This window comes from Phascolarctos cinereus, unplaced genomic scaffold (assembly GCF_003287225.1).
Source record: "Phascolarctos cinereus isolate Bilbo 61053 unplaced genomic scaffold, phaCin_HiC Scaffold_3;HRSCAF=262, whole genome shotgun sequence".
NCBI classification, from domain to species: Eukaryota; Metazoa; Chordata; class Mammalia; order Diprotodontia; family Phascolarctidae; genus Phascolarctos; species Phascolarctos cinereus.
The window spans coordinates 230,589,660-230,613,901 of NW_027555736.1; the positions used below are offsets into that span (position 1 = coordinate 230,589,660).

Consider the following 24,242-nt stretch of genomic DNA (forward strand, 5'->3'; position numbering starts at 1 on the left):
TCACAAAGATCGGTGGCCAACTGTCCTTGACCGAGACTCCAGGAGGTCTCCCAGGGCCCTGGCTAAGTTCAGCCATAATGCCTAAGACCAAGATCTCAGGTTAGGGAATCCCGTCCATCCAATGGAGCTTTGATTTCAATAGAGAGCAGGTAATTCTGATGACAACATGACCTGGAAAGCCCACTTCAGAGCCATGGAAAAGTGCCAGGAAACACAATTTATAGGAAGCAAGCCACCCGGGGCTTGAGGAAGTCAACTGTAGTGTCTGGGCTCAGGGACCAATTGTGGAGGACTTTACTTAGCACTTCCCCTTTCAAGGCTTCCCTTTGTCACTACCAAGTTCTGTTTGCTCTTGATGACCTATGAAGGCAGTGAAGGCAATGTGCTATGCTTTGGGACCTGGGGAACATGCTAGCTGGCCCTCTGGCTGAACTCAGAAATGGGTTAGTTGTATGTGAGAGCAAGCAGGGTGTGAATAGCAATAAGACGGGAGGGGAGGTGTCAAAAGTCAAATGAGAGTATGTCCCTCAAGCAGTTCATGCACACAGAAGAATATAAGGTCCCTGTGGCCTTTCCCACAGTTAGGCTCAAGGACAGGGCATGCAGTATCTATATTATTTGGAGTTGATCCATATAAAGAAACTCCAAGGGACCCATTTTTGCATCTGTATCCCAGACCCCATCACTTTATAGTTTTGCTCTCCCCATTCTCTGATACAGGGTATACCCTAGGGTCATTGAATTGGTGGTCCCTTCTGGCAATCTGCTCTTGCCACCACATGTGCGACAAGGTCTCAGGTAGTGTGGGCCAAGTTCACCCCCTTCCCACCTAAGTTTATTTCTTTATATCTGCTTTCCAAGGTGCTCTGAGAATGTTTGTAATTATTGCATGGTTTCCCACTAAGCCCACCAAATGGGAGCAAATATGCTTATTTCTCCATTTTGCAGGTAAGAGAAACTGAGGTACAGAAACACTGGAAACTGGAAGCCTGCTGATGCCCATGACAACTCAACCATGGAAGACGGAAAGCTGGAACCCCTAGGATCTTACTGGATAACATAAAATCCATTACAGGGCACTGATTCAGCAATTTGGGTTGGAAATGAAACAAGCAACAAATTGGGGTGAAGGAGTGGTGGTGGTGGTGGTGGTGTGTAAAGTCTGAATGCATCCGTTAGTCACCACTAAAAGATTGCATATGTGAATCAAGAAATCACCAATGATAATTATTTTATTTCTATTGCTTTTTGTTTATAATATCTAAAGGGATGTAGCTGAAAATAAATCAAAGAGAGATGGCTGAACAGCTGACTTGGAAAAGCATGGTCTTACTGGGCTATAGATTTATCAATAGTCTTAACCAGGGGGTCACTAGGGAGCAGTGTCATTCTGGCAAATGGTAGCTTATGACAGACATCCACGGGGGATGGGAATTGCTAAGAAAGCTACACCCAGTTTGTCCATGTTAGTTTGGTTTTCCCATCAAATAATTGGCATTATTTTGTTTGTATCATTTTCGCCAATCCCTTATGTGTGCAGCACAGTACTAAGGTGTGCTATGTGGGTACTGCCAATTCTTTTCCCACTAGAGCTGTTTCTGGGCATGACTGATTCCTTACTGAGAAATTTGACCATACCCAACCCTACTTGAGAGGGGGAATTGTTGGCCAGTCAAATATCCAATTGACTCCCCAAGACTGGGAATCTTCCCCTCCTTTCATCTTTCTCTTGGGTTGGTGAAACCCGGACAACTCCAACACTCCCAGAGTTCCCTCCAGACCTCACTTTGAATAAAGTAGGAGGGAACATACTTTGGAACAAGTGTAAGAAGCCAATGATAACATGACAAAAGTCTTCTTTTCAGCCTTAAATAAAAAATCTATGGCTCGTCTTTATGCACTGATGCTTTCTCTGGAGAAGGAATCATTGATGCTTTGATTTCCCCCATTCAGGAGACAACTATGGAGAAAGACAATCAGAGCATTTTCTATAAGCCTGTCTGAGAGGGAGTAAAGGGCTTAAGAGGGTGGGGGAAAGGAACCCCTAGAGTGGTTTCAGAGTGCAGAAGAAATGAATCTTACTTCTTAAGTGGAAGCGGCTTCTGCTGACTATTCTCTTGTGCCTAGGTTGCTGCAAAGTGGGGATGGATGGAGGCAGGGGGATGGTTGTGACAGTAGCAGGCTGTATCTATTACAGCTGTGGGTGTGCCAGAGAAAAGGGAGAATGGTATTTAATACTGATTGTGCTCAGTCCAGCTCTCCTTGCTCTCTTTTCCCATAAGGGAGGATATTTTGCACAGTAGTAGTAGTAGTAGTAATAATAATAATAATAATAATAATAATAGCAATAACAACAATAATGATAATGACAGCAAGTAATAATTCATAGCAGGAAACCTTTGGCCCTGCAAAACCCTCTGTTCACAGTGAGGTGTTCTTCCCATCATTCAGGTGAGAAGAAACAAGGACCTCGTGGAGAACGGAGTGTCATAACAAAGCTATACAGGTAAGAAAATGTTGATGTAAACTATATGTAGTGGCATCTCTGCAGCTTTGCCGCTGATTGCTTTTTCTCCCCTCCATTTTCCACCCCATCCAGTCCTAGGCAGGTTCTCCTTTCCTCACCCTCCCTTCTTCCCCTCACTCTTTTTCTTTCACAGTAACCAGATCGCCCCCTTAAGGTTAGTCTCTCAGCCGATGTGGAGCGGCGCCGCCCGCCCACGTGGTCAGCGGCTCCCGTCTCAGCTGGTGGAACTGTCAGGAGGACTGCATCAGGCCCGTGAGACGCTTGCCCACCAGTGACTTTCCCTGCAAGAAGGATAAGCGACAAACACACACATATGCACAGACAGACAGATAGACAGACAGGCAGGGATCAGTTCTATACAGGCAACAGAAACAAACCGCTCTGCCCCACCGTCTTCCATGGGAGGGGCATGTTCACATGGGGCTCCCCAAGTTTGGAAGGCTTAATGCGGAAGCTTTTGATCCACCGGGACACTGGATGGGTGGAGCTGGGCGAACCCAGGGATAGCGATAGGCTGTGGATGATGCCCTGAAGTTGGTAGTGGAAGGAGAGAAAATTAGGGCTGTACGGCACCTTACTTACCCATGAAAGGAGGCTCTTTAACCATCAAGTCAGAGTTTTAATACCTGTGGACTACCCTAGAACTTGATTTTAGTCAAGGTAACTAGATGGGTTAGGAAGTACTGAGACAAGGGAGGGCTGGATAATCTGTGACAAGGCTGTGCTGAGGATGGGGATTGCTGGGAAATGATAAATATCACGTTCTGAAAAAAAAAAAGCCAGTGAGACGTGAGCCCCTTGGTATGAAGCAGTGGGTGGAAGGTAGAAGGATTAGAGCACTTCCCATGGAGCTGGGCATATGTATAGTTTGGTTCCAAGATGGTGGAGGCAGCTCCCTCCTTGGAAGCTACAGATTATTTTTTCTGGGAAAAGACAACGAAGAATCACTGGGTGCAAACAATACCATGAAAAGGCTTTAAAACAGAATGAACGTGGCCTGAAATCATGGCTTTTGTAACACTCAGAGGAGCATTTTACCTAGACTGATTCCTGGTCAATTATTTGGTTACCCATTTGGTGATAAAGTTAGGGATATCCTCATATACCGTAAGTGTTCCCAGCCCCAACTATGGCTTCTGCACAAGACTTGAACACACTCTTTATTCCAGACCCTTTTTAAATTTAAAAAATAAACAACAATAAAACCAGGCCCAGCTTCTAGGAGCACATGAGACTGATTCAACTCACTCTTGTGTCACATGGCTTGAACTTTTCTGAATGGGTGTGAGGGCACAACTCCTAAAGCCAGACTTGCAGGCAAGTCTGATATACTCAAAAGAAGATTGCTCTGATTGGGAATATCTAAGAAGTATTCAACAAGCTCAATGATCAATTGGTCTGTAACTTAAAAATATACAACATTAGCTGTGTTCTTGTCAGCCCTAGGATGGTGTATCATCTATCCTGTTCTTCTACAGAGGGAAAAAAAAACCAGTGTAGATGCTCACAAGCTTCTCTGTATCTGGTTCAATGGTTTGCCTACTATTTGGTATTGACACTTCCTGAAACTCTGCTTCCTTGTTTTATTTCCCCCCTTATTCCATCATTTTGATAAGTAAATCCCACTTCTTTTTCTTTTTGTCCCTGCTCTGTGAGATGCCCCAGCATCAGGTTTTTGAATCTTCAGGTTATGCCAGGCTCAATCTACGGCAAGAGAAATTTAGGGACAATATAAGCAGAGGTGTGCATGAACTAATTCTTAATTTTCAGTGTGAGCATTTATACCTTGGACATGAGCAAACCCTACAAATTAGAACTTGATTTATTGTTTTGTTAACTTCCTAGATTTAAGAAAGTGATGGAAGAACATGTTAACAATGCAGGTTGAACTTTGAAGGTGTTTCATGGGGCAGGTGGGTGATACAATGTATAGAGCACTGGCCTTAGAGTCAGTAGTACCCGAGTTCAAGTCTGACCTCAGACACTCACTAGCTGTGTGACTCTGGGCAAGTCACTTAACCGCGACTACCTAAAAAAAAGTGTTTCATGTGTCCTTTCCCCCCTAGAGACCTGGATGTTAAACATTTATCGCATATTTCTGGATATATGGAAGATTTTCCTGGATAGAATGTCATAAATTCTAGGAGGCTATGAAATCTCTCTCCCTAGAGGTTTTTAAGGATAGGATAGTTACTTATCCATTTGGGATAGTTTAAGTACTTTGTAGAGGCACTGAGAAAAAGGGCAAACCAAGCACCAGTGGCTCCATGTTGCCTTGTGGTCTGCTTATTATTGAGGCAACTAAATACCTTCTCCTCCCTACTCTTATCCTCTCTTCTTACTCCATCCACCAGCCCAGGGTTATAATTACACATCCATCACATTCCCAAATATACATATTCTGGGAATATCCTGCTTGGCATCTGGTTCTCTGATTTAACTGGCAGGTGTGAAAAAATCATAGATACTTAATAAAAATAGGTACAGGTGAGTATAATAGAGCGAGAAACATTGCAGCAGCAGTTCTGCTGTTCTAAGGATTGAAAGAAGTTTACTTCCAGATAATTATAATAATAGCTAGCATTTAGATAGCACTTCAAGGATTGCAAAGTATTTTATAAATATCATCTCATTTGATCCTTACGATACAACCCTGAGAGGTGGATGCAATTATTATCCCCATTTCACAGTTGAGGAAACCGAGGCAGACAGAGGTCAAGTGACTTGCCCAGGGTTCAGTTAGTGTCTGGGGTGGGATCTCAACTCAACTCTTCCTAACTCCAGTTTCAGTGCTCTATAGGCTCAGGTTTGAAGGGTATACTAGCTACTCTTCCCCCTGTCCCTTCTGATGAGTGAATCTGAAATTCTAAATTTTAGAGTTCTTCCCTTAATATCTCTGAGTCTCCAGTTGTTTAATAAGACCTACAGCTAGCCCATCCCCTGAAGATAAGGTAGCACCTTATGGAAGAGATCCTAGGTTTGTTTTCAATAACCTTTCATGGCGTATCTAGCTACTTTTGCTTCTCCATCCTCTTCCCCTTCACCTACCTCACTCCAAGTTTCAGCTATGTTGTTAAACAACAATAACAACAACATAGTGAGTGTGCTGGGAATAGTAGCACCGGCCACCTCACTCACTGGCCAATGCTCCCGCAGACTGATGGAACATCCTGAGGGGAGAAGTTGCTGTTCATTCTGCCCACAGGCATTGCTAAGGTGCCTATCATAGGGCTTAAGGAAAGGAAGTGGGTCATTAAGCTTGTTCATTAGCTGTTTTCCCTCTAAAGGAATAAGGTTCCTAAGCAGTTCACCAAGGATCAAAGCCACCTTGCACTAATGACAGCAGCCCCCTGCCTAGGAGAACCACCCGTGTTCAGACAAGCCGTTACCAAGATGATTCTTGCAGAGTCAGGGGGCTCCTTGCTATGAAGCCATTTTCACTCTACAGGCACCAAGAGAAAAGAACTTCCCGATATGGCCTATGACAGCTGTAATACACCCTCTCTCCCCCCTACTCCTTCCTCATCGTTTAGCATTAATGAAGGATGAGCCCTAGAGTCAGAGTGGTACATTTTACACATGTCTGATACTTGGATAGCCATGGGAGCTTGGGGTAGGGATGAGGAAGGAAGAGAGAAGTCCTTTTACAGGTCAGTATGGAGCATCGCATGGTGCCCAAAGCAATGCAGCCAGAACAGCCTAACAGATCAGCTGAACTATTAATAGATGCTGGCTAAGGAGGAAAACAGGATGCCTCTAGCAAGTGATCTTGAAATGAAATGGAATATGATGATTAAAAGCTCGGATAGGCAAGGTAAGTTCCAGAGATATCATGTGACTACATTTTGGTGTGTAGACAAAGTGTTTTTTTCACCTCCAACAGACTTGGTAAATGTAATTCAACAGAATTCAGGAACCTTTAATTTCATGGCCGATGTGTTCACGAAGACCCTTTTCATTCTCATTCTCATCTGACTGGTGTTCCACATGCTAGAGAGATCTCCTCGGTGTTATGGCTGTCTTGTCTTTATGACTGGGGGCCTAGAAAGTCATGCAGTTCTTACATTTATTATCTTCTTTAAAGGCACATACACACACACACACACACACACAAAAGGAAGGATTCCCCTTTTGTGAAACATGTGTGTGTGTTTTTAAATCGACATGCTTTTTGACATGCTTTGATTCTGTTCATCTCACTTTCAGACATTTAATCTACAAAGCATGCGCTGGTCAGGTGATCTAGAGCTCCTGCCACTTACCTGAGGGCTTTTCACTGGGGGGTAAGGTTCTGTGGAAAATTGAAAGTGCAGATAGTGGTTGACCTGTGGGACTGCCCAGGTTGTGACCATGACCTCTGGCTCAGTGTGGCTTGGTAGGGAGGGCTAGTTCAATTTAAATTGTTTAAAAGCAGGATGCAATCTTTGCCTGGGTCACCTCATGAAAATTTCCACACCCTCTTCTTTTTTGGTTGCTTGGTTTTATCTCAATTTAGGAATAAATTCTATTCTCCCTTTCTGCCTCCCCCCCCCCTTGTTGATTTGGGAATCTATCCCAAGCTTCTAGGATCAGGAAAAGTAATTGCTTTTAATCCACCCAATCTGAAGCGCTCTCCTCCTCCTCCTCCCCCTTCCCACTTTTCTCTCTCCCTTTTATTCTGCCCCATCAAATAAAATGACTTGGGAATCATACCATCCTCTTGTGCCACTGAGGTGTTTTTCACACTTGCTACTGAAAAATTTTCTTTGGCTGAAAGCACAGTGTGAAAGGATGGGGAGGTGTTTTTTTTTTCTCCCCTTTCTTCCTTATTTGTTTCAGCAAAAGAATGTGTGTTTGATTGAATCAACAAGTGACTTCAGTAGTCAGGAAGTTAAAGGCTCAAGGGGTGACTTTGTTGTATAGCAGTGAAACATCCAAGTATAGCAGTAAGACATTCAAATTTGCACTGGATTCCCACATGGCTTTGGAAGGATGGAAATCACCACAATGTCTGCAGAAGGTAGCAAGAACAAAGAGGAAAAGTGAGATGACCTGGGGAGAGCTGAGCTAGGGAGGAAAGACAAGGAAAAGAAGACATTCTGCCACAATCTTGAAGGGGGATTTGTGTGGTGGGTACTATTTCCTTCCTGGTTCCCTCCACTGATGAGATAAATATACTGAAATGGAAGCAGAAGTAATTTTCATTATGACAATAATTTCACATCAGTGGAGTTTTGGTTAAGGAAGCCAAGGTCATCCTCAATGATCTTTAAGACTTGGGGAAACAAAGCAAAGATATGGAATACCTTCCTTTACAGAGTTGGGGGACAATGGGCATGGAACACTGAATGTTAAGATGCTATTCAAAGTACCATAATAATTCCTGAAAGGAAAAGAAATGTTATTGTAGAGCTCTGCAGTAGAATTATACCTCAGACTTCTTGTTTTTGATATGTTGCTTAGTTTTGCTGAATTTTTTCACCCTCCTTTTAAAAATTCTTCATTATAAGGGATGGTTCTCTAGAAGGCGTTGGGGGAGTATGATAGAGTGGGAAATTCAGGTGATATAAAAACCAAAAAGAACTTCAAAATTTATTTTTAAAAAGACTTAAGAAGAGAAAGGACATTCCATTTGTTTGGGGTTGTTTAGAAAAAAGTGACTGAGTTAGATGATCTATGGGGATTCCATCTAGGCCTGTGACTAGAGGAAGACTATGTATATTTGTAACTAAAAACAATATATCTTTCTATAGCACTCTCTGTATTTCAACATACTTTCATATCTATTATCTCATTTGATCATTCTAATATCTGAATTAAGTAGAGTAGATGTTGGGTGATTGTTACTATTTTACCCACGAAGAGACTAAGGAAATGGATTGTGGCTTGTCAAAGGGCCCACACAGCAGCCAGACTAGGTCTTGGGTTTGGGGAGAACTGTAGGGGACACTTTTTGAAGATTTGGCTGGGGGCAGTGTCTTACACAGAATCCCACATTTTTAGAAAGGGGGCTGCCTTTTTGAAGCATAGAGAGGCCTGATACCATAATAATGAGGAGGCAGCAAGTTGGCAAATTTTGTTCCTTTGTTCTAGATTTTGCTCCCTTGCTCTAGAATTTTATTTTGGCTTTTTGAAATTCTCTTTATTGGATTTTCCCCATAAGTAGATGCACTATATACATAAAATAAGAAACACAAAATAAGAAAGCCAAATTATACCTGAAAAAAAGGGTTTAAATAATCCACTGAGGGAAGTGGAAGAGAATACTAATGAACAGGAAATCAAGAGATACAAACAAATTCACATAAATTAAAACCAAGTTGAAGTTACAGGGAATTATCTATGGTCAAAATAAAAATAATGGACAGAACCCTTGAAATAGTTTTGTTGGCATGACTGAACTGACCACATAATAAACCATGTATATTCCTTGTTATCTACATATGACATCTAGCATGTCAGTTTTTTGCAATAAAGCTCATCAAATTTGATAACAATTAGCATTTGTATAGTACTTTTCAAATATGATCTCGCAACAGCCCTGGGAGGTAGGTGCTATTCTTATCTCCTTTTTACATATAAGGAACCTGAGGCAGACAAAGGTTAAGTTTGCTTGCCCAGGGTCACATAGCTAGCTTCTGAGGTTGCTTTTGAATATTCAGGTCTTCCTACCTCCAGGACCAGTTTTCTAACCACTGGGCCACTCCTCTTGTAAGAAGATTTTCCATTGACAGAAGACCAGATAGCTCTTACCAGAGAACCTAATGAGACAAGGAAGGCACCCAATTTAGTCAAGGGCTTTTGTCACAAGAGGCTATTTGTGGCAGGCTCTTCCCAAGGCCAGATTCCCCTTTCTAAGACAGACTCTGGCCCTGAAGGTCCAGTTCATCGGAATGAAGGTAGATACTAACACAGCACAACAACATGGAAACTCTTTTCAGTTGTGCTGCCGATGGCTATGGCTACAATAAAATTCTCATCTAGGATGTTAGAGGAATTCCTGAATTAGGCTGTTGAAAGGATTGCAACTTGAATTCATTCATAAGAAAGACGGGGATAGGGACTTGACCCATGATATCCTCAGTTTAGAGAATTCTTGATGAAGAAACTTCTTTTACATTTGTGTGCAGACATGAATTCACAGAGAGTTGCCCAGAGCACTGAGACATCAATTGACTTGCCCAGGGTCACATGGTCATTCTGGGTCAGAGTATTGCTTACTCTATGTTACCTCTCTGGAAACTTTCTAGAAAAGATAAAAAAGGCAGCGACTTATCTTGGGGATCCTCAGCTTATTATGCAAGATTCAGCAAGGTGGAATTTTCCCAGAACCCAGTGGGATACTCTCCACCTGTCCCACATGCTCACAATCTATTAGGATGTACATCACCCAAGTGTGTGTGTGTGTGTGTGTGTGTGTGTGTGTGTGTGTGTGTGTGTGTGTGTGTACACCTCCTGGGTTCCTTGTTAGCCAGCCCTCCTGCAGCTTCCCCCTGTGAGAGCCAGAAGGACCATCTCCCTCCCAAGAAAAGGTCAAGGTCATCCTCCTGCTGAAGCCCAATGAAGCATCGAGCTTTGATAGGAAACAACAGTTCACATTAACATTCATTTTGGTACAAACATATGTGGGACAGGGCTCTCTCTCCTCCTGTATTCTTCCCACCCTGGAATGTAGGGGATTGGAATGAGATCAATTTAGCATCTACCAGAACCATCCTCAGTGGCAGGATAACAAGTATGGAGCAGGGGGGGTGCTTAGAGCAGCATTTTTAAAGGGATGCTTCAAAGCAAACTTCATTGTCTAATCTTAAACCACTTGGATACTCTTTCTTGGTTTTGGTCATTCCCCACAAAGCCTTCCTAAAGAGTTGCCAAAATTTCCCTTGATTCCAAAGGGAAAAAGCAATGAATCTCAAAAGCTGGCTCTCCAGCAGAAAGGGATGGGGATCTTTATTTCCCATAGGATTTTTCTCTGCTTCACTTGACAGAGACATCTTGAATCCTTAATAAAGCAATGGTAATGAAAGGGGAAGATACCATATTTAAAAGATATCCCAAAAGTGCATGAACTTCTGCCTGACTTTATTAGTGGAATGGATGGGAAGGGTGCTAAGTGATTTCAGTGAATTGTGTTTTAGAAAGAGCAATGGATTTGGAAGCTGAGAACCTGGCTCTGCTATTCTGTGACCTTGGATTTAGCCTCTGTTCTCAGGATCTTCAGATGTAAAAAGAGGAGATTAGACATTACGGTTCCTTCCAACTCTAAATCTATGATACTCCTAGAATCTGGTGACTAGCTGAATTCTGGAGTCCTTTCCAGATCTTAATTGGTGCTCAGCTATGGACATTCTTTACTGATCTCCTGACAACAATTATCCTGAATGAGAAGTTCACTCCAAAGTCACTGTCTTGGTTATGAAGATGGAGAAGTAGTCATCAGTGTCAACCAGGGCAGGAAGCTATGGTGAAACAGACCAAGACACAGAGGAATAAACGCGTGAGGCAACACATTTGTGGAAGCGGGGAGGGAGGAGAGGAGGCAACAGACCGATCGATCACTCTTTCCATTTCCAGAGCACCTTCCATCCAAAGGATCCCAAAGCATAGGACAGACCGTTAGAGATATAGGGATCACTCACCCGCTGCTGGAAGGTAGCCACCTCTGGGGTGAAACGCGGTAGCCAGTCTTATTCTGCGCCAGCAGCACTATGCAATTGGGTTTTTAGGAAGGGAAGTGAAGAATAACTTATCCAATGGCAACTGTGAATACCTATTGTTCTAGAGGAGCCCCTACATTGATACCAATAGGCAGCAGGCATGCGAAACACACAATAGATATTTACAGCACACAGAAGCAGCATATGCCGTTGATGCCCATGCCGATATAGAGTATATGGTATGCTCACCACCATACACTGTACATATAGGATGATAGCTCAACCTAGCACAGCGGGTATCACACACACACACACACACACATATATACATGCAATATGCAAATATTTATCATACATGCATGCACAGGCGTACATATGCATGCATTTGCATAAATATTATGGGTAATCTATATAAGCAATAACATGACCAATTATGTAGTTGAGGTACAGGCACCCAGGATGCCAGTTACTGAAAAATAGCAGTGGTATATAATTTGTTGTTGTTCAGTCGTGTCTGATTTTGTGACCCCATTTGGGGTTTTCTTGGCAAAGATACTGGAGTGGTTTGCCATTTCCTTCTCCAGCTTATTTTACAGATGAGGACTCTAAGGTAAACAGATTAAGTGATTTGCTCAAGATCACACACCTAGTATGTCTCTAAGGGCAAATGTGAATTCAGGTCTTCCTGACTCCAGTCTTAGCACTCTATCCACTGTGTTCCCTAGCTTCCCCAACCCTAGCTCCACAGCATATGTTGTCTTCCTCCATGGTGTAGAAAGATCCAAGAAATAAACAACTTGATATCCATGGATGGATCATAAGGGTCAGCTCATTGAGGGATTTAGATATGAAGGAACCAGAGACTAGGCTAAATAGCCAATGTAGTGATCAGAGGTGACTGAGAAGTAATATAACAAATACAGGAGGAGTCTAAGTTAGAATTGTCAAACACACAGCCACGGACTGCAATCTACACAACACTGAACCAGATTAAAATATAATTTAGAAATATTTTTTAAAAAATAAATAAAAATACAGCAAAACAAAAAATGTTAATGTGGTTTTCTAATATGTCTGCAGAAATTCTTGTTACAGTATTTTTTGCTACTGCTCTGAGGCACAGAAAGTATCCTCTCTCGTTGTTTTCCTTAGGAAAATACAAACACAACATAAGAAAACACATTTTACTCACTTATTCAGTAAACTGGTAGGATCAAATATAGCATCCCCTGTTTGGCTTTTAACGCTGTTCATAACCTAGCCCCTTCCAACTTTTCCAGTCTTCTTACACCTCACTCCCTTCCATAAACTCAGTGCTCTAGGGATTCTGGCCTCCTTGCTATTCCTTGCACAAAACACTCCATCTTCCAACTTTGTGCATTTCTTTGGCTGCCCCTCCAGGCTTGGAACTCTTTTCTCTCTTCATCTGTGCTTCCTGGCTTCCTTCAAGTACCAGCTTAAATCCCACCTTCTATAGGAAGCCTTTTTTTTCTGAAAATGCATGCCTGCTTATCCCCAATTTATCCTACAAAATTCTTATTTGTACATAGTTATTTGCATATTGTCTTAGACTATGAGCTCCTTGAGGAAAGGAACTGTTTTTGTCTTTCTATGTATCCCTAGCACTTAGCACAGTGCCTGGTACATTGTTGTTCAGTTGTGCTCTACCCTATAGACCATACTGTCCATGAATTTTCTTAGCAAAGATACTGGAGTGGTTTGCCATTTCCTTCTCCAGTGGTTAAAGCAAATAGGGGTGAAGTGACTTGCCCAGGGTCACACAGCTAGTAAGTGTCAGAGGCCAGATTTGAACTCAGCTCTTCCTGACTGCAGGACCAGCACTCTATCCACTGAGCTACCCAGCTGCTTCCAAATGCAGTACTTGTTGCTTTATGACAAAACAGGACAATGATAAATGTTGGAGAGGATGTGGGAATATTGGAACGCTAATACATTGTTGGTGGAGTTGTGAGATGATCCAACCATTCTGGAGAACAATTTGGAACTATGGCCAAAGGGCTACAAAAATGTGCATACCCTTTGATCCAGCAATAGCACTTCTAGGGCTATATTCCAAAAAGATCAAACAAATGGGAAAAGGACCCACATGTACAAAAATATTCATAGCAGCTCTTTTTGTGGTGGCAAAGAATTGGAAATTGAGAGGATGCCCATCAATTGGGGAATGGCTGAGCAAGTTGTGGTATATGAATGTAATGGAATACTCTTGTGCTATAAGAAAGGATGAACAGGCTGACTTCTGAAAAACCTGGAAAAAACCTGGAAAGACTTATATGGTCTGATACTGAGTGAAGTGAGCAGAACCAAGAGGACTTTGTACACAATAGCAGCCACGTTATGCAATGACTAAGAATGTTAAACTGAACCCTTCTCAGCATTAGGAGGATCTAAGACATCTCCAGGGGCCTCGGGATGGAAAATGCTGTTCACATCCAAAGAAAGAACTATGGAAGTCGAATCACTCTCACTTATTTTTACCTTCTGTTGAGTTTTGTTTCATCTTTCTGATGGTTCCTCCTATTGGTTTTAATTTTTACTTACAACTTCACTAATGTGAAAATATGTTTAATGGGTATGTAAATGTAAAGCCTATGCCAGCTTGTGCGCCATCTTGGGGAGGGTGGGGGGGAGAAAAAGGGAGAAAAATTTTCAACTCAAAAGCATATGGAAAAAAAAATTTGAAAAAATGCTTGTTGATGAAAAAAAATAAGTACTTGTTGCTTTGCCTCCACTTGACCTATAGTACCACAAATGGTAAGAGATAAAGCTGTGCTATTACTTTTGTCTGGCATATGAGTGTGCCAGTGAGATCATATTACTCTCAAATAGTAGGATTAGCATCTCTACATAGTTAGAAGCACACCTGTACTGGATCTATTCATTATTGGATAGAGCAGAACTTTTAATATTTCTCAACTCAGAATTTACAGTAGCCCATGGCAAGACCAAACTTACATGAAAACTATTTGCTGCAAATGTCTGACTTGGTATATGTTTTGGATGACCCCCTCACAAATTTCCAGCTTTATGTGTGAGATAAATGCCACCTCATGCCCAACTGTATGCATTTAATGACCCTCTTAATATTATTCAAGTGCTATTTCTGGGTGCTGGGCAGGATGGGGCCATCCCTTTATGGCAGCCTCTCTCTGATTAGCAGTCCCTTTTCTTACAAATATTTGCCTTTAAATATTCACTGCTCCTAAATATGGCATGACTAAACCTTCATTCCAGAAGGTTCAGGGTAATGGTGGGAAATGGGTTTTCCTGACCCAACGAAAGAGTCTGAGAGTCACCATGACTCCTCATCCTCTTCCTTTTTCTTCTTCCTCCTCCTCCTCCTCCTCCTCCTCCTCCTCCTCCTTCTTCTTCTTCTTCTTCTTCTTCTTCTTCTTCTTCTTCTTCTTCTTCTTCTTCTCTGTCTTTTCTTTTTAAGCATGAAGAAATGCTGACAGAGCTGAAGGAATGTCTGAGAATATGGTAAAAAAAATATACTGACTGGACTTCTTAAGTTTACCTTTAAAAATGTCTTATTAAAAGTTTGCTGACTTTACTGGGATTACCATGTTTAATGAGAAGCCTCAGAGACTTTAGGCATAAGGGATGAAAAGGGAAAATAGATGCTTTAATAACCATAATTATACAATCCCATGATTAGCTCAAAGCACTTTTGAAGAAGCCTGAGAGAGGAGGTAATATCACTTTTAATTGGATTGGTTCCTTCAGAAAGCTGCAAAGAGTATGTATGTGAAAAAGATGATTCTCTTCCATGCTCTGGTTTGTGCCAACCACTGGGCTAGGTAGGCGATGGGTTTCTAAGGCAAGGATTCATTAGTTGTAGAAGAAAGACTATCACAAGCAGGGGGTCCCAGGATGGGCAGCCTCACAGGACTGAAACACTAAAGGTATGTTCCACTTTAGCTGTTCTAAAACATTTGCCGCTCCTAAATTGTTTACCTGATACCTGGTACTAGTAATGAGCAAAAAGACAAATGGCTTCACTCTATCCCAGAAGAGCCATAAGAAAGATCCTTTTCTTCTCCTGAGAAGAAAGAAAGATCCTGAGCCAGCCAGCCCAAAGCCAGCAAATGTGCACCCCTGACCACACCCTACCAATGCTTGCCACCCCACTGCAGTGCAGCTGCCTAAGCCTCCCCTGCCAAAAAAAAAAAAAGGAAAAAAAAGAACAAACAAACAAACAAAAACACCAAAAAACCGAGGGCTCCTGTGTTCTGGCTCAATGATCTCATTTTTGCTCTCTGAGAAGACAGCCCCACAGTTCAGAGCACAGCTCCAGCTGTGACTGGGAAAAAGCCATGGCTGACATCTGAAGACAAGTAAATCCACTTTCCAAAACTGTCCCTCTTGCCTTGGTTGGACTATTAAGGACCAAATGAGATAACATATGTAAAATTTTTTGTAAGCCTCTAAGACTCATACAAATGCTAGCTAGCTAGCTGTAGTTGATATTGTTATCATTGTTGTTGTTATTGTTATCTAGCTTCTCCTATTTACAGTAGAAGTAAGTCCTTGATGTTAATCCACATCTAACCCCAAATGCCAGTATTCCATCCTCAAATAATACAAACTAGTTTATAATGTGTTGGTGTAATATTGACAATTTATGGAATGAAATAAAGTAGATTTCTTCATTAAACATTCATTGAATTGCAAAATCCTAGCTTTAAAAAGGATTTAGGCTAGTTACTTAAGGTAGGAATGCCTTCTCCAAGTAAGCACTTCTAGTGACAGGGAACTGACTATGTTTTGGAGGAAACTATTTCACTTATGGGCAGTTCTCATTGTTACAGAATTCCTCCCTATTATTAGTCCTGTGGGACAGACTGAAAACTCCTGGGGTATTTAAGTCTTAGAGTTGCCTGGGTCACTGACTTCCTCCTGGTCACATAGTGAGCATGTGTCAGAATTGAGACTTGGAGCCAGGTCTATCAGACTCTAAGACCTGCCCTTTATGCACTGTGGCACTATTTGTATATGGAGAAGAATATGATTTCCAAGTCACTTCCACCTTCTGATCCTATTTTTACCCCCAGGATGAATGGAGAATAACTCTACTGTAATTTGATGACAACCCTTTAGTATTTAAAAAAACAGTTTCCAACTCCCACCACTGTCTTATTTCATCCAGGATAAGTCTCCTCAGCAAAACACTCACCATCACCATAATAATAACAACTAGCATTTAAGTAAAGTTTGGGCAGCAAGGTGGGGAAGTGGATAGAGTGAGGGTCCTGGAGTCAGGAAATCTGGCATCTGAAACTTACTAGCTGTGTGACCCTGGGCAAGTCATTTAACCCTATTTGCCTCAGTTTCCTCATCTGTAAAATGAGCTGGAGAAGGAAGTAGCAAACCACACCAGCATCTTTAATAGGAAAACCCCAAATGGGGTTATAAAGAGTTAGATGTGATTGAACAATGGCAGTAAAACTAAAGGTTGGCAAAGCACTTTACAAACACTACCTCAGTTTATCTTTACAACAACCCAGGGAGTTAGGTGCTATTACTATTGTTACCACCGTTTTAGATGCTTCAATTATTACCTCCATTTTACAGATGAGGAAACTAAGGCAGAGATTAAGTGACTTACCCAGGATAATGTAGCTAGCAAGTATTTGAGCTCACATTTTCCTGACTCCAGGCCCAGTGCTCTATCTACCCATGCTGCCATCTTGCTTTACCCTTTTTGACTCTATTAAGATGAGACTTCCAAAGCTGAACATCATAGTACATTCACACAGATATACACGTGCATTATTTCCCTTGAGCTAGATGCTATATTTCTATCACTGATAGCTCTGGATCACAGTAGCCTTACAACAGTCACAATGCTGTCTCATGCTGAGCATGTAATCAACTAAAACCTAGAGGTCTTTTTATATGAAATTGCTGTCAAGCTAGATAGTCCAAATTCTGAACTTGCACAAATGATTTCTTGAGTTCTGTTCAATTACTCAGGATTTTTGCATGGAGAAAGTGCTTAACAAATGTTTGTTGAAATATAAATAGAGAACTTTGTACTTTCCTGTTACATTTTACATCCCTTCCCCTTGTCTCCCCCAACATGAACTTTTTTGTTTGTTTGTACCCATTGGTTTCAGCTCATGGAGATTCAGAATTTGGATTCTACTGCAATAGGATCAGGGCAGCAAGTATTTGGAGCTGGAAGGGACTTCCCAGGTCATCTAGAAGGCAATGTGATACAGAGGAACAGGTCCTAGATTTGACACCAGAGGATCTCAGTTTAAATCCAAGTTGTGTCTTTTATAATCTCTTTGGCCCTCAGTTTCCTCTTCTGTCAAATTGGGGAGTTGGGCTGGATGACCTCTTAAGTTCTCTTCAGGCCAAAAATTTGTGATCTAACTTAACCTCATTTTCACAGATGAGCAAATTTAGGGAAATTAAGCACCTTTTCCCAAGGGCACCCAGCTCACTAACCTTATCAGTTTATGTCATCTACATGGGTTCTGTGTCATCTTCCAAGTCAGATTAAAAATGTTGATCGATCCATGGAGAGAACCCTCTGGAATGATACTAGTGATCCCCTCCAAAGGTGTCAGGGATCCATTTGTCAACATTCAGTTTAGTCACATAAGCCACACTAATGAAAAATTCACCGTTCCCTATGCAGACACACAATCTGGTCTGGGTGGATGGGCCAGCATAATTTCCAGACTTTGGTTGCTTGGACAGGAGGATTAACACATTATTTCAGAGGACTGGAAGGGAGGGTATTACTGGCCCCGTGCTAACTCACCCCCTCAGAGCACAGTACTATATGCCACAGATGGCACAGATAGTTTCCACTGAGTGTTGCCAACATTGCAGTCAGCTTCTGCTTCAGGGTCATGCTACCCATATCAATATCCTTCAGCCCCACATGGTCATGTTCCTTTTGCCTTTGTCCAAATATTTCAAAGCAATTGGGCATCCACTTAATATCTGAGCACTTCCTTCCCAGAAAGGGCCAGGCATACATGCCACACTGTCTTGCCTTTCTCTCAGGAGATTATAGAACATTTGGAGGCCCTTTGCTCAATTTCTTAACATTCATCTTGGCTTCCAGTATATTAACCTTCTGTCCAAATTCCCAAACTAGAACTCCTGGTGATCAACCCTATACTCCTCTGAGCTATTTTCTTGACCATGATGCAACTTTGTTCCAGAATAATATCTCTACTGAAATTCTTTCCTTCAGTTTCAGATCTCCTGGTCTCCAAGACCACTATTCTTCAGCTATACCATGATCCCCATTTTTGACTTAATCAATAAAAAATCATTTAAGTATTGACTATGTGCTAGGCATCATGCAAATAACAACAAAAATAGCACTAATAATTCATATCAATAAGGCGCTTTAAATTTTACAAAGGACTTTTGTTACAACTCTGCAAGGTAATATATCATCTCCATTTTACAGAAAGGGAAACTGAGGCTCAGAAAAGTTAAGTGGCATGCCCACGGACACAGCGGTCCCAGCCTAGTATTCATTTCACTCTTCCATGCTGTCACATACTGTTTGCATTATCCTGCTTTATATTATTACTTAATTGTAGTGTGGGTCTTGAGTCCTCAAGGAGAGGGTTGAATTCCTTAGTCTTTTACAATTCTCAAACTGTCAGTCCTCAGTTTTGGTTTCAATCCTGGTTCTGATGATTAATAAATGTGTGGGGTTGGACAAGTCATCTCCCCCTCTTATTCTCAGGTTCCTCATGTAATTAGGAACTGTAAATGAGGAAACTGGATTAGATCAATTACTGAGCATTTTTTTTTAATTAAAAATTTTTTCTTTTAAAACTTTTTCTCTTTCATTTTTAATTTATGGAATAAAACAAGCATTTCCATAACATAGTACAATAAAAATGTGATTGTACATGAAACTGTATATCTAGTATGTGCAACTTGCTATTCCTTTCAAATATACAACAAAATTATCATGTAAATTTCTTTTTTTCTCCCCCATCCCTGAGATGAGTACCATTGGACACAAATAGGTATACATATGTGTGTATGGATATATGTAAAATTATTCTATGCATACTTCTATTTATAAGTTCTTTCTCTGGATGCAGACAGCATCTTTCTTCAAATATCCTTTGTAGTTAATTTGGGTATTTATAATAAACAAAATAACTTATTCGTGATGGAATACTGAGCATTTTTAAAGTGCTTACTGCTTGTCAGATACTTGACATACACATGGACAACAGTGAGATGATCCCAGTCCTTGAGAAGTTTCCATTCCAATAGCGGCATATGGCACCTTCCCAGATAAAGGAAGACCTTTAAAATACCAAACAGAGGCATTTGTATTTTATCCCAAGGACAATGAGGAATCACTGCATCTTCTTGAAAAGGGGAACGACATGGTCAGACCAATACTTTAAGAAAGTCAATTTGACAACTGTCTGGTAGATAGATTGGAGAGAGGAGAGACTGGATGCCAGGAGACTAATTAGGAAGGTATTATAATAGTACAGGAGAGAAGAGATAAGGGGCTGGAGGAGGGTGTTTGTGATATGTGTACATATAGGGTGATGTGGCTATTCCCATCCTCTTCTATACTCAAGCTTCAACCAGCACTTCCCAGCTGCCCACCCCTTTCCCCGGCCGTTCTCTCAGCTCATACTTTCCCAAGAAAATCGTAGTCATTTGATGTTACCTCTTCTCATTTCACAATCTCTTGAATCACCCTCATCACTTCTGCCTTTAATCTCTTATGAACATATGGCCCTTTTCCTCACAAAGGCAGCCCTTCCACACATATACCTGATCTCATCCCTTCCCCTCTCCTCCAGCAGATTTCCCCCAATGCTTACATTTTCTTTACAATCTTTAATCTTTCCCTATCCATTGGTTCCTTCCCAGAGGCCTACAAAGAGGCCCAAATTTCCTCATCAGTAGATCCTACAATCCCCCACCAGCTTTAATCCTTTAAATCTCCTCCCCCTTTTCAGCTTGAAAAAGCTATCTATAGTTGGAGTCTCCACTTGTTCTCTCCTCATTCTTTTCTAAATCCTATGGAATCTGGCTTTTGATATCATTACAACTCAAAATGGTCTCTCCACAGTTGGCATTGATACCTTAATGACCAAACCTAATGGCCTTTTCTCCATCCTCATCCTGCTTGGTCAAGTACATTTGACAAGGTTGACCAGTTTCTCCTTCTGAATATTCCCTTCTCTCTGGGTTTTCATAAAACCTGCTCTCTCTTCATTCTCTGTCTGCCCATCTGCCCATTCCTTCTTAGTCTTCACTGCTGGATGTTCATCCATGTCCCCTTACCCCCACCCCAGGTTCTGTTCTGGATTTTTTTTTCTTTTCTCTCTCCACTGTGTTCCTTGGTGACTTCCTTATCAGCCCATGTGTTCCATTATCAACTCAATACTGATGACTCTCAGATCTCTATACCCAACACTCACCTTGCTCCTGAGCTTTAGTCTGCATCACAGACTGCCTATTGGACATTTTCATATTGGATGCCCTACAGACAACTCAAACTAAGTATATCAAAGCAAAATGTATTGTCTTTTCCCCAGAATATATCCCTCTTTAAAACTTCTCTAGTACTGTTGAAGGTATCACCCTTCCAGTGACCTCACTGTTACTTGACTCCACTCTCATTCCCCTCACATAGATCATCAATTGCCCAACCTTCTTTCTATCTACCCTTCTATCTCTTATATACATCCTCTTATCTTGAATCGTAGCAATGGCTCATCCCTCATCAATTTTCTCTGCACTATTGCAATAGCCTCCTAATTCATCTCCAATCTATTCTTCATATGGCTCTAGAGTGATTTTCCTAAAGCAAGGTGGGACCATTTCTCACCCTGCCCTTCCCCCCCAATAAATTCCAATAGCTCTCTTTGTTGTAGTTGTTGTTAAGGTTCGTCCAACTCTTTGTGAAAGTCTGCCCGAGCTCATGTTCATTACTTCCATGACACTATCTGCCTCATCCTCTGCCATCCCTTTCTCCTTTTGACTTCAATATTTCCTGACATCAGGGTGTCTTCTAATGGGTAATGTTTTTTCATTATGTGACCAAAGTATTTACACTTCAGCTTCAGTATTTGTTCTTCCAATGAACAGTCTGAATTAATTTCTTTAAGTATTGACTGATTTGATCTCCTTGTCACCCAAGGGACTCTCAAAAGTCTTCTCTAGCACCTTTAAGATAAAATAGACATTCCTCTCTTTGGCACGCAATGCTTTTCACAACCTAGTTCCTTTCTATCTGTCCTGTCTTCTCCCTGTCACATGATCTCCACTCATCATAATGAGATAACTTGACACGCCTCACACATGATGCTCTGTTTTCCAGCTCTGTGCTGGCTATCCCCCAAGCCTGGAATGTTCTCATTTCTCACTTCCACCTGTGCAATACCTGTTTTTTTTTTTTAAAGACACAACTCAAGCCCAATATTCTGCAGGAGTCTTTTTTTCTGTTTCCTCTCCTTCCCAAAGTCAAAAGCATCTTCCTCTACTTTTCACTTGTTTTTGTTTGGATCATGTGTATACTATAAAAATAGCTAATAATAATAATAATAATAATAACATTCATATGTGCCAGGCACTGTACTAAGCACTTTACAAATATTATCTCATTTGATCCGCATAACAACCCTGGGAGGTAGGTGCTATTAATATTCTTATTTTACAGATAAGGAAACTGAGGCAAACAAAAGTTAGAAATTAAGAGACTTGCCCAAGATCGCACAACTATCAGTGTCTAAGCTAGATTTAAACTCAGGTCTTCCTGACTCCAGGGTAGACTCCATGCACTAAGTTACCTACATACGTAGGCATTGTCTCCTTAGTAAGAACACAAACTCCCTTAAGGCAGGGGCTATCTGCTTTTATCTTTGTCTCCCCAGCACTTAGCACAGTGCCAGGCCATAGTGGGCTCTTAATAAATGCTTGTTGATTGACTGAACATACGAGATGTTGAGAAGGTGGAATCAGGACTTAGCCACTGATTAGATAGTGGTGAGTGAGTGTGAAGTATTACTCCTACGTCCAAGAAACTGAGGTGATTGGAAGAAGAGATGCTCTTGTCAAAAACAGGAAAGCTAGAGAGGTGGGTTTATGATACTGAATTCTGGTTTGAGATGTCTATGGCCCCTCCAGCTAGAGAAGTCCAAGAGTTAACTGGAAATGTGAGGCTGGAGTACAGAAGAGAGATGGGAGCTGGAAGTGGAGCCTGGGGGGTCGGCTGCATAGAACTGATCGTTGAATCCAGGACAGCTGATGAGATCCCCTAGAAGAAGATGGTTTCTAGCATTCCTTCCAGCTCTGTTCCTCCATCTTCAGTTGAAATGCCAAGCAGCTTTCCCTTTATCCTACTTTATCTTAAAATAGGCAGCTGCCTCATCCCTCAGCTTTGTTCTTATGGTTTGCTGTGCCTCTACTTACACCTCGACACCTTCATTTCTCCTGCCCTTCCACTTGAGCTCTTGGTTTTATCTTCTCCTTAGTGCCCCAATATAACGTACATTTCTGTCCTCACTGAAGATGGCAGTTGTATTGCCTGATTTTTTGTTTCCTGCTTAGCTGCCTTGACACTGAATACATCAGACTGAATCCTTATGTTCTCCATCCTTTCATGCATGCATGTATGTATGTACATATGTATTTATGTATGTGTGTATTTACAAAGACTTCCCCCTCCCCCAAAGACAGGCGCTCCCTAAGGATGAGGTAGAAATTCGTATGTCTTTTAAAACAACAGCTTTTGTTTGTGAGCAACATTTTTTTTCTTTTGCATAGGACTCATAGCTAAGAAGACCTGGGTTTAAATTCTGCTTCAAATACTTAATAGCTGTGGGACCCTGGGCAAGTCATTAAGTATGAGTCTTTCCTCATTTGTAAAATGAGGGGAATGGAGTTGATGACCTGTTACAGCTCTAAATCTATATTCCTGTGATGCCAAACAGATTGAAAATCCTCCCCCCTCCCCCTAGTAGCTACTAACACCATGACATATTCAAGGAGAAAGTCTCCCCTTAGATGAGAGAGGGAGAAAAATAGGTCATGGGTTATCTCTTTAAATAGATTCCCCCACCTCAACTCCCCTTCCCCTCCCCCACCTCCTCCCACAAGCCTCTCTCTCCAAAACAACTGGCAGGATCTGTTTGGGAGTTGAGATCAGCTGCTGCCAACATACAGCTGTGCTTTTTGGCTCAGAGGGGTTGGATTTGTACTTGACTGCTCAGAAAATTAGGGCTGGGGAAAATGCAGGCAAGGGACTTTGCAGTCACATGTGAAGGAGAAAGAGGGAATGGGCTGGTTATGGGAGTAAATGTAGGTTTCAGGAGCTTCCCTCTCACAGAGCCTATGTTACCTCCATTTCTTGAATAACCCAGTTCTCCGACCCTTGAGGCTAATGTGTCATTGTGTTTTCTCTTAGAGTGGACAAGGTGGAAGGAGAGAATTGTCTGGCTACCTCTCTACTGGCACAGGTTGCAGCATCAGCTGTGAGAGAGTCCCCCCCTCTCTTGGAATCACAGGATCAAGGGAATTACAATCTCCGAGAATAACTCAGATCCTCTGGCTACTAATTCTGACTTCACTGTTGACATCATCCAGGATAATTCAACTTCTCTGGACTGCCCTTCACCTATTTCTAAAATGGATGTGGCAACAAGCTAGTCCGAGGCTTTCTCTCCTCAATGAGAGAAGCTAAACATGGGGTTGGGGGTAGGGTTGGAAGGATCTGTTATTGCTGAGGCTCTCAAATGCCCATATTCCATTCACTCTGATGGGTGATGGGCCCCTGGGAACCCAGGATGCATTGAGGCAGGAGGAAAATCATGTGGCAGCTCTGAATATGCCAAAGGCAACTCTTCCCAGATGGCTCTCCTTCAGCATGGCAGGGCATTCACAAGCTATGCTGCACACATCTCCCTTCCCCAGTGAATACTGTGGGTGGCTGGGGACTAGAGTTGTGGAAGGGTAGGCAGAGTGGGCACTGACTCCTTTCTGGGGAGCTATCGTCTGCAAACAAGCCGAGTTCCTTAGGGAAAGGGCTGTGCAAATCG

At 41.8% G+C, this 24,242-nt stretch overlaps 1 protein-coding gene across 1 annotated transcript in view; it reads right to left on the minus strand.

Annotated features, from left to right (window-relative positions):
- Positions 1-1,214: 1,214 nt before the first annotated feature.
- Positions 1,215-24,242, minus strand: part of RGS6 (regulator of G protein signaling 6) — a 647,960-nt gene continuing 624,932 nt past the window's right edge. The window contains 3 exon segments of the mRNA XM_020986371.2: positions 1,215-2,673; positions 2,675-2,808; positions 11,146-11,212. Of these exon segments, the coding sequence (XP_020842030.2) occupies positions 2,641-2,673; positions 2,675-2,808; positions 11,146-11,212 (234 nt within the window). The 3' untranslated portion in view covers positions 1,215-2,640.